At 39.6% G+C, this 11,713-nt stretch overlaps 1 protein-coding gene across 13 annotated transcripts in view; it reads right to left on the bottom strand.

Moving 5' to 3' along the window:
• The window catches only part of RFX3 (regulatory factor X3), a 127,662-nt gene that overhangs the window by 7,412 nt on the left and 108,537 nt on the right, over window positions 1-11,713 (bottom strand). For all 13 annotated transcript variants that reach the window (XM_083817780.1, XM_083817781.1, XM_083817785.1 and 10 more), the window contains 5 exons: window positions 11,594-11,691; window positions 11,126-11,275; window positions 5,061-5,269; window positions 2,875-3,028; window positions 482-524 (listed from right to left, as the gene is read on the bottom strand). In XM_083817780.1, the coding sequence (XP_083673906.1) occupies window positions 482-524; window positions 2,875-3,028; window positions 5,061-5,269; window positions 11,126-11,275; window positions 11,594-11,691 (654 nt within the window). The remainder of the gene's footprint in view (window positions 1-481; window positions 525-2,874; window positions 3,029-5,060; window positions 5,270-11,125; window positions 11,276-11,593; window positions 11,692-11,713) is intronic.

Below are 11,713 nucleotides of genomic sequence, written 5' to 3'. Positions count from 1 at the left end.
CTTGACATCAAATTATACAACCAGTCAGTATAAAAATATATGTCAAAATATGGCATGAAGACCTTATAAAAAACTCTTTTCTTCCTATCTTTTTCACTGACAAGTTATTTAGCAACTGTATGTAATCCTGCCATCTTCACTTAGTAGTAATAAAGATACATGAGCATACTCCCGGCTTTCTTCCCATGGCTGTTCCCCTTCTCTGTCCTACCAGAAACAACTAAATGCTGGGTAAAAATTTGAATGTTTCTTGTGAAAAAAATAAACATCTTTAAAATAAATTTTTATTAGGAAACATAACTAGAATATTCTAGTCATTATATGATGCAGTATCCATATATTAATGTATCCACAAAACATATACATGCATTTTAAAATCATAGTATGTACATGTATTTATGTATATGCATTTTTAAAATCTAAGTTATTTTGCTCGGAGACTCTATACAGAATTATACACTGTAGAGATTAAAATGCTTACCTTTATCCATATTTCCAGGGGACACAGCATTTAAATCACCAAACTGCAAAACAAACAGAAAAAAAACTAGACACCATCTTATGCAAATATAAACTTAGAGCATCTGTGATGGAGCAGGTCTGTGCTCCACTGGTTTGAGGTTAGCATGCGAACACATGGTATTGACTGCAGCCACATCCATTACACATCAATTATGTTTTCCATTCCATCCTAGGCTCGTACTTACTAAGATAACTGTCACTAAGTAAGCCCTCTTAAATTACAATGGGTGATGGTATAATTCTTTTTTAAGATGACTTCATCATGGCCTTTATCACTTGAACCGAACTACTTCTGTGTTGTATAAGGTCAGAAAATATGACATATATCCATTTTGAATTGTCAATATTTTATCAAAAAGCTCTTTTTAAAATTTCCCAGAGAAGCTAGAATAAAACTAAGTTACAAAAAAAGCAGTTACAGCATTGCAGATTTACAAGGTAGATGAAAGCCACTGCTGAGAAAAGGTTTAGAATCTGTCAACTGTTTACTTATATCAAAAAGATATCTTTTCAAAAAAGTTGCTCACAAACCAGATGTACAACCTTCTTTCTTTTCTTTCCCTGAATCTTCTAACCTACTCTTATAATGAGATTGGCAAAGCAAAATGTCATGAATCAATCACAAATGAAAAGAGTATGTTATTTAGATAAACAAATTTCTAACAATAATTAATGATACCAGTCTTTTTCAGAAGTACAGTAAGGTAAGACAGTAATTTAAGGAATGCTAGTAGAACAAACTCCAGTACCCACCCTTTCACATCATCATACCTATCCTTACAATATTTTGGCTGTGTTCATTAAGTGTTCACACAACCATGCAACAGAAACGTACAACAAAACTCACCTAAGAGAAAAACCTTTAAACATGAGGTCATTTTTATTTGGCTGCAGTTAACTGCAGCACTCCACAGTACTTTTGGCAATACCTGTGTCCAAAGATGGGAGAAGGGGACGGGTGGAAAATGAGAATGTTTTTCTTAGCTGTAACACTAGTGTTTGTCAGACTATAGTCTTAGACTTCCTTGTTTTATTTCAGTCACAGGAAAACAGTAAAAAGCACATACTTAATGAGTATTTACAACTTCTATCTTGCCTGTTTCACCTCCAAAAGTTCTAGGTTACTTATTTGCATAAATTTTTTTTAAGGCTCTACACTACACCGAGAATGTATGTGCAAATATATGATGTCTATTAAGAAGACAAGAATGTGTAAACCATAGAGTTCTGTAGTATCTTTTTGCAAATATAAGGCAGAGATTAAGCAAATATATCACTGGTGGGCCTAATTTTTAAAATTTTAAAAACTAAATTTTATAATTTAGTTTTTCTGAAACCTTATGCCATATGGTTTGAAATTATTTGCCATATGGCCATAATGCCATATGGTTTGAAATTATTTGACAAATAAAGTAAGAAATTTCCAGTTTCTCTTGAAAGTATAGTATCTATTTATAGTATGGTGTGATACTATTAGTGTATCTTGAAGGAAGAATGACACCTGATGTTAAATCAACACACAAAATAACTTGGAAGTAATCAGTAATCAATATGATACAATGACTCCCACATTTAAAAATGTAACAAAGCTATCTCATTAAACATTGAGTATATTTTTAAATATACCAATTTTCCAGCACTTTTAATATAAATTTATTTTGAAAAATCATGCATCTCACTCAAAAGGTTAGATAGATGAAGTACTGGACAAAAGAGGGATGAGATAAACTTTGCCTTGCAGATGCCATCAAACACTGGTTCTCAATTGAGACTTTTGTGGTTTTTTTTGAGCCTATAATCTTTAAAACACAGATATGAAAATCAGCTTTGTCACAGACCTCTAAGTATGTCGACACTGGTGTCATGAATGTAAGCAGTACCATACAGACCAAATTACTGCAAGTGAGACACCCTTCTCAGGTCAGTGGGGGTAGTCAGCTCACTTGTTTTAACATTTGTGTTGGAATTTAAAATGTGTGTAAATACTTGTAAACAGATCCATGTAAGCAACAGGGTTTGGTTTTGTTTTTTATTTTTCACACATTCAGTTGTCAAAAACTGAAAAAATGTTTTATGTTGAAAAACATTTCTCAAACTGTGCCCAGACTTAGGCACATGAATCTGTGTGCAGGTTTGTAAAGGAGTAAGCTTGTTAGCAAAGATTTGGTTGTTAGAATTCAGTGTGATTTTAGAACTCTGACAATCAACAAATTAGTAGATGTAATAGTAACCCAATCTATTCTTACACTGCAGAACTTTCTACAGCTCCACATAAATGTTTAGAAAATTTGCAAAGATACATACTCAAATTCATCACTAAATCCATCAGTGTAGTCTCTTACATGTTCTTACCTCTCCCATAACTGCAATAGGTGTCTCTCCTGTTGCCTGAGCAACACGATGTTCTACTAAGTAAAACATATATTCATCATAAAGCAAGCGGATCAGATGAAAAGAGCCAAAGCTAGCAGCACTGCGCAAGGTTAAATCTCGAATCACCATTGAGCTATTCAAAAATAGAAAAAGACGTTTCTGTTATATGTTATATTCATTTTAAGTTATCCACACACACTTTTCACCTCAAAACCAACATTCCTAAAAGCAACATCATCCACAAATATCTGATTTATGGTGTCTTCAGAAAGAGATGTCCAGGAAAAAACATCATTTGCTTCTCTCCTTTTGCTGAAGGTATTGTTGGATACATTATTTTAAAAAATAACTGGATTGTTTTGTTTCCCATTTTCTTTGTTTTCATATATGCATAACTACCAATACTTGACTATGCGTAAAATCTAACCTGAAGGAAAAAATTGTTAAAAACACACACACTAAAAAAGAAACAAAATTGTATGAAAACTGCTTCACTTTAAACAAGCAAACACTTAAATAACGTATGTTGAGCCCACCTCCCCAGTACAAAGGTTTTAATTGTCAGGATTTTAAAACTTTGAAATTCAAAAACAGAAAGAAAAAAAAAAAGACTTTGTATATATATATATAATATATATATATGATATTGATATCCTCAACAAGTAGCTGACACGGTCATTTTCAAATAACTAGGTTACTACGTTTATTCTGATAACTGTTTGTAGTGAGTTTATACACCAAGGGTTTGGTAGCAGGAGGGCTGCAGGGGTGGCCTCTGTGAGAAGAATCCAGAAGCTGCCCCATGTAAGATAAGAGCCAGCTCAAAAGGGACCCGCTGCCAGCCAGAGCCGAGCCAATGAGCGATGTTGGTTGCACCTCTGGGACAGCAGATTTAAGAAAGGAAAAAAAAAACCTGCTGTACAACAGCAGCTGGAAGAGCGAGGAGAACCAGCCCTGCAGACCCCCAGGTCAGTGCAGAAAGAGGGGGAGGAGGTGCTCCAGGCACAGAGCAGAAGTTCCCCTGCGGCCTGTGGAGAGGCCCCTGGTGGAGCAGGCTGTCCCCCTGCAGCCCACGGGTCCCACACGGAGCAGATCTCCACACTGCAGCCCGTGGAGGAGCCCCCGGTGGAGCAGGTGGATGTGGCCTGGAGGAGGCTGCGGCCCATGGAGAGCCCCCGCAGGAGCAGGCCCCGGGCCGGAGCTGCAGCCCGTGGAGAGGAGCCCCCGCAGGAGCAGGGGGTACGGGGGGAGCTGCCGCCCACATGTGGGGGACCCGTGCTGGATCAGTTTGCTCCTGGGGGATGGACCCCGTGGTGTGGACCCATGAGAGCTGCTGCCTGTGGGAAACCCACACAGGATCAGGCTGGGAAGGACGGCATGGGAGGGAACCTATGCTAGAGCAGGGGCAGATGCGAAGGAGTGGTGGAGGCAAAGCACTGGGGACTGACCGCAGCCCACGTTCCCCTGTGCCGCTCAGGGGGAGGAGGTGGGAGAGGGTGGATGGGGGAAGATGTTTTTGTTTTTCTGTTTCTCAGTGCTCTAGTTTGTTAGTGATAGACAATAAATTTTATTCATCTTCTTATACTGAGTATGTTCTGCCCGTGACAATAACTGTTGAGTGATCTCCCTGTCCTTATCTCAACCCGAGCCCTTTTCATTGTATTTTCTCCCCTTTCTCTTTGAGGAGTGTGAGTGAGAAAGCAATTGTGGTTTAGCTCAGCTTCCCAGTTGGGTAAAACCACCACACTGTTTCAATAAGCAACTAACACAGAATGCTTGTCTTAATGAGCTCTCCATACATTAAAAAAAGTTTTGTCTTCCTTACCTAATAAACACAGATACCAGTGTTTCAATGAATAATATTAAAAATAGTGACCTAATAATTGTAGTTATTCAACCTAAAGATTTCACATTATCTTTCTAACTCATGACAAAATTCTACCTGCATTCATTTTCACATGGACTTTAAAAGAATGAGTATCACTTAAGTTCCTGCCAAGTTACAAGTGTCCCTGAGTTTGATGTGAACAATAATTTTTTTTAAAAAATAAGTTTTTCATGACTTAGTGAGTCAGTATGATGTTACATCTGTCAACTTTGCTACAGTGAACTATTCAGCAAATAAAAGAATACTTAAAATGTTTTAGATTTCTAATAAATACTACCTGTAGAAAGACCATTTTAACAGAAATTGCCTCGCTGCTTTAGGAAAGCTGGGTCTTCCTTCATATGGTTTCAGTGCTTGCATCATTACATTATCAAGCCAGGCAGCCCACTGCTCCAGAGTGCTTTGCTGTTGAAGAGTCATTTTGAAATCTGTTTCTAGCCTCTGAACCATGTTGTCATCACACTGGCACACCCAGGAAGCCTGCTCCTGTTATAGCAAATGACAACTCTTGAATTAACAATACATAAACCAAAGCAGAGAATGAAATTCATTCTTAAAGGTTAAGCAATTCAGTGGATGAAAAGGACAAAAAAAATGCTTATGACACAAACTCAGAAATAGTTTTTATTTTTATATATGTCACAGTTTTGCTGAAAGACAGCGGGCGGGGAAAATACAACATGTAAAAGCAAACATTAAGTATGTTGTAGTTTTCCCCGTTAATCTTCAAAAAAAGACATCTCTTACTTTCCTTGTTCATAATTTTATTACTGAAATATTTGAGAATTGCCAGTTTTTGCTGGGACCGCAGGCATGCCAATCAGAAAGAATAGTTAAATGGGAGTTTCATGTAATAATAATAATAATAAAATAAAATAAAATAAAATAAATAAAATAAAATAAAATAAAATAAAATAAAATAAAATAAAATAAAGCAAAATAAAATAAAATAAAATAGAAGAAATCAAGTGCTAGGTTCCTTTTGTTATGACAAAGTTAAGCCTAAAGACAATTTCAGTTATATTGTCTTATAAAAGAACACTTTGTATGTAAACAAGGATTGCTTTGTTTGCTGACTATAGGCAGCAATAGATTACACATTATCTAAAGCACGAAGTAAACTGCAAGCAAATGGAGAAACGTACCCTGCAGGCAATAATGAACAATTTAATTTAGTCAGTGTTACCAAGTTTAAATGAGACTAACAGGAAACTTCAGAAACTAAGACATAACAAATGAAGACTCACTTAAGCCATGTCCTTAAACTATAGCAATCGTGCAAGCTTAACACCTCAAAATTCACAGACTATGTGTCTATGTTACTGTTATTACTGTAATTAATATATTGCATTTTTGGTCAAGTACACTACCCACACCAACTCTTTCATGTAGATATCAATGATGCTGTAACAAGAAGTCTGAGGTCAATCACAAGAGATTTAAAGGCCCTTGGAAGATGGCTAAAGGACTCAGGAGCACAGGCAGTGTTTTCCTCAATCCTCCCAGTAATGAGACATGAAAAGAAACAGATGAGCCCAGGTCATCAGTGCCTGGCTCCAAGACTGGTGCCCCCACCAGAATTGTGGGTTTTATAATCACAGAGGAGTCTTTGAGACACAAGATTTGCTGGGGCCTGACAAGATCCAACTGTCTCAATGAGGGAAATGATTCTTGGCTCATAACCTGATTTTCTCCTACAGTGGGTGTTTCGTCATTCTTCCAGTCCCTGCCCTTCCCTTCTGTGACCTGGGCTTTGTGTATGGATTTCTTGTGAATGAAGACTCAAGCAAAAAAGTCATCAAGTACCTCAGCCTTCTCCATATTCTGAGTGACCAAGTTTCCCATTTCCTTCTGGAGAGGGCCCACAGTTTCCCTCACCTTCCTTTTATCTCTGAGGTATTGTTTTTCCCTTGATGTCCCTGTTCTAATTTAATTCTAAAAGAGCTTTGGCTTTCCTACTCTGATACCTGGCTGCTTGGACAGTGTTTCTGTATCCCTCCCAGACTATCTGTACTTGCTTCCACTTTCTGTAGGCATTCTTTTTCTATTAAAGCTTGGTCTGGAACTCCTTGTTCATCCATCCAGGCCTCCTGGTGTTTTTGCCCGACTTCCTCTTTGTTGGGATGCATCGCTCCTGAGTTTGGAGGAGGTGATCCTTGTATATTAACCAGCTTTTGTGGGCTCCTCTTCCCTCCAGGGCTCTGTCCCATGGTACTCTACCAAGCAGATCCCCAAAGAGGGCAAAGTCTGCTCTATCAAAGTCTACGATAACAAGCTTGCTGTGTTTCCTCCTTGCTGCCCTCTGCATTAAAAACTGCACCATTTCATGGATCACTGCAGCCAAGGCAGCCCTTGAGTTTTACATACCCCACCAGCCCATTCTTTTTGGTGAGAATAGGATCCAGCACTGCATCTCTCCTTGTCGGCTCCTCTATCATTTGGAGAAGGAAGTTGTCATCAACGGATTCCAGGAACGATTGCCTACACACTGCTGTGCTGTCCCACCAACAGGTATTGGAGCAGTTAAAAATCCCCAATGAGAACCAGGGTTGATAATGTGACGCTGCTTATTTCTGTCTATAGAGGGCCTCATCTGCTTGGTGTTCCTGATCAGGTGGCCAGTAGAACACTCCCACTACAATGTCTGCTGCCCCTGCCCTCCCTGTAATCCTGACCCATAAGCTCTCTGTCAGCTCCTAATCCATCCCCAGGTAGAGCTCCATGCACTCCAGCTGCTCATTGACAACTAGGGCAATACCCTCTCCTCACCTTCCCTGCCTGTCCTTCCTAAAGAGCCTCTATCCTTCCATCCTAACATGCCAGTAATGGAAGCCAACCCACCACGTCTCTGAAATACCACTGCGGTCACAACCCAGCAGGCGCGCATACATGGGACCCATATACAGGGTCTGGGGTGTGCATTTAGGGATCCACAAGAGCTGGTTACTTTTTAAGAACCACCTTTTAAAGGCCCAGGAACTTTTTAAGAACCACCTTTTAAAGGCCCCATTGTGTCACAAGTCAAGCAAGCGGGGAAGACTAGCTTGGCTGAGCAGGGAACTCTCCTGGAAGAAAGGCAGAAAAAGATATGATCTCTGGAAACAAAATCAGGCTTCACAAAGAGATTTACGAGCTGCAGTTCACATCTGCAGAGAGAAAACAAGATAAGCCAAAGCTCAACTTGAGCTGACATTAAGTCAGTGTGGTGTCGGACAACAAAAAAGGCATTTTAAGTACATCAACAGCAAAAGGAGATCTAAGGAGAACATTGGACTGACGCTTGATGGAGATGGTCACCAAACAAGTTATGATGAGGAAAAGGCAGAGGAATGTAATGCATTTTTTGCCTCATTTTTGAATATTAATGATGGATCCTGGGCTGCCTAGTCCTCAGAGTTGGAGCAGCATGATCTGAGGAGCAGTGAGCAGGGACTTGCCATTTGTGATTTGCCACCTAAATTGCAAGGAATGAGTTGTATCAGGCGAATGTTCATAAATCCATTGGGCCTGACAGGATTCACCCCAGAGTACTGAAGGAGTTAGAAGAGGTTATAGCTGGACCCCTCTCCAGTAATTACCAAAGGTCTTGGGAATCTGGGGAGGTCCCTGCTGACTGGAAGCTAGCCAGAGTTATTCTGATTTACAGGAAGGGCGTGACAGAAGACCCAGGGAACTGTGGATGTGTTAGTCAAGCCTCAAAAATCTGAAAAAGTTATGCAGAAGATTTTTCTGTGGCATACTGAAAGGCATTTAAAGAACAAAGCTATTATTGGCACAGTCAACACATGTTGGAGGGAAAGTCTTGCTTTAGTAATTTGATCTCCTTCTATGATAAGTGCACCCATTTAGTGCATGAAGTGAAAGTGGTGGATGTGATGTTTCTGGATGTTAGTGAAGGCCTTTGATACTGTTCCTCATAGTATTCTACTGAACAAATTGTCCAAATGTGAGAGAAAGATCCTTGTGGGTCCCTTCCAACTCGGGATATTCTATGATTCTATGAACAAGCTCATGCTATGCTGGGTGAACTGGCTTGAAGGTAGAGCTCAGAGCATTGTAGTCAATGGGACTACATTTGGCTGGTGGCCAGTGACCCCAGGGCTCAGTTCTAGGGCTGGTCCTGCTCAACAGTTTTATCAATGATCTGGATGCAGGAATTGAATGTCTCCTGAGCAAGTTTGCTGATGATACTAAACTGGTAGGTGCTGTTGACTCTCTGGAGAGATGAGAGGCATTGCAGAGAGATCAAGATAGACTGGAGCATTGGGCAATCATCACTGGCATGAAATTCAACAAGGGTAAATGCTGCAAGGGTAGGTTCTGCACCTGGGATGGAGTAATGCTGGACACATGGAGACGAGTGTCTGGGTAGCAGCTCAGTAGAAAGGGATCTGGGGGTGCTGGTTGACACCAGGCCCAACATGAGCCAGCAGTGTGACCTGGCAGCCACGAGGGCAAACCACATTTTGGCATGCATTAAACACAGCATAGGCAGTCAAAAGAGGTGATTCTCTGAGTATATTTAGCATTGGTGTAGCCTCACCTCAAATATTGTGTGCAGTTCTTGGCTCCAGAACATAAAAAGTATGTTATGTTACTTGAAAGTGTCCAGAGAAGAGCAACAAAGCTAGTAAAAGGGCTGGAAGGCATGTACTGAGCAGAGGCTGAGGACACTTGGGTTGTCTAGTTTGAAGAAAAGAAGGCCAACAGGCACTGTTCTCTACAACTTCCTGAGGAGGGGAAGTGGAGGGAGAAGTGCTGGTCTCTGCTCCCTGGTCACCAATGACAGGATGCGTGGAAATGGCACATAGCTGTGCCAGGTGAGGTTCAGACAGGACATTATGAAAAATTTCTTTACCGTGGTGGTGAGCAAACACTGAAACAGGCTTCCTAGAGAGGTGGTTGATGGTTGGTCCTGTCAGTGTTCGAGAGGCATTTGGACAAAGCCCTCGGTAATATGCTTTAACTTTTGGTTAGCCCTGAAGTGGTCACACAGCAGGACTAGATTATCTTTGTAGGTACCTTTCTACTGAACTCTACTGAACTCCCCTATTCTATGCTATTCTATTCTTATTTTGACAGAATGCTCTTTTTAGGTCTCTTCCAACTGAACTATTCTAATACCACCATTTATAGTTTATATATTGTTGCATAGTGTAAGTACATATGTTAAACGTTATTTATTAAAAAGCATATGTTAAAACCAAAAAAGAATAGAAATGTTGCTAGTAAACTCTTTTTTATTAAGACAGAGTACGTAATAATATCTATTCACAAAGAAAAAATTCAAACATAGAACTATCAGTAACCTGGAATATTTCACTTTGCTGGGCAAAAGGGAAATAAATAAATAAATTAATAAACAACCTTTTCCTCATAGGAGCAGAAATATTTGGGAAACATTTTTTGAAGGTGCAATGAAATTATAAACTTACATTCTACAGCTAACTGGAAACCAGTACTAATCTAATCAGCTGCTGTGGAGATCTTGTACACTTACGCACAGACACTTAGATGAAGCATACTAATGGAATTGTCTTTGAACTAATGAAACAGTCTCTGCTAAAAACAATGCTGTGCATTTAATTACTTTTAGAGACAAACACTGCACTATTTTAGATGTAATTGTAAAGTATCATTTATGCTATTACTAAGACATCATTCATGATACCCATTCTAAGAATGTATGTGTGACACATTTCCAAAGAATTTGGAAGAATACAAGCACTTGAAGACAGTAAATGTAAACAGACAATGCTTTTAAGTTTTCACTTTCACAGAATCACAGAATGGTTGAGGTTGGGAGGGACCTTTGGGGATCATCTTGTCCAACCCCCCTGCCAAGCAGGATCACCTACAGCACGTTGTGCAGGATGGCATCCAGGGAGGTTTTGAGTATCTCCAAAGAAGGGAACTCCACAACCTCCCTGGCCAACCTGTCCCAGTGCTCTGTCACCCTTACGGTAAAGAAGTGCCCCTTCATATTCAGCCGGAACTTCCTGTGTTTCAGTTTGTGCCTGTTGTCTCTTGTCCTGTCACTGGGCACCACTGAAAAGAGTCCAGCTCCATCCTCTTGACAACCTGCCTTCAGATATTTGTACACATTGGTAAGATCCCCTCTCCATCTTCTCATCTCCAAGCTAAACAGGCCCAGCTCTCTCAGCTTCACTTTCCTAAAGTGTGAGCTGGCATGTTTGAACTAAATCAGTGCATATAGGAATCAGCAAAACATTATCACTTCACATTCTTAATAGAATAATGACAAATAACATGAAAGTTCAAAATCTTGGAGGAAGTAAGACTTTGGTTTTTCATAGCCCATTATTTAAAGCTAAAATTTACCTGAACATTGGCAAAATCAACACGGTTAAGATCGTTGAGCATCTGGTTGATTTGAGAAGTATTTTGAAGTACAGCACGAGCTGCTTGAGCCAGGTGATTAAGAGATGTGTATCTTCGCAGAGTCTGGGCAAAGGCACTTACAGCGGCAACCTATGAAAAAATCAGTTTCTTCTTAAATATTGTACTCTCTATCTGCAGATCAATTCTTTGATTCTTTACCTTAATTTTAATATTCCATATTAATGATCCCTGATATGTGAATTATGTTAATGTAACATCGAATTACTTTTAATGAATTTAAGGAATTCCTTCCTTTCAATTCTTTGACAAAACTAAATTGTTTCTTCTCCCATTTGACACAGCGCTAAATATGAAATTCAGCATTAAAGTTAAAATGCTATTGCTTTTAGATACTACTGCCCACTGGGTTTGCCATTGCAAGAACAATGCTGCAATAATTTTGCCTACCTTGGTTTGTATCATCCTCTGTGGAATATTGTTCATGGCATTTGAAAGCCAACCTTCAAGGCTTTTTGCAAAATTGCGAATGGCTTGGGTCAAGGCACCTGTACATGAAAGAATAAAAAC

Source organism: Anser anser (genome assembly GCF_964211835.1).
Source record: "Anser anser genome assembly, chromosome: Z".
NCBI lineage: Eukaryota > Metazoa > Chordata > Aves > Anseriformes > Anatidae > Anser > Anser anser.
Note: the sequence above shows the minus strand (reverse complement) of the source record. Positions and strands in the feature narration are given on the sequence as shown.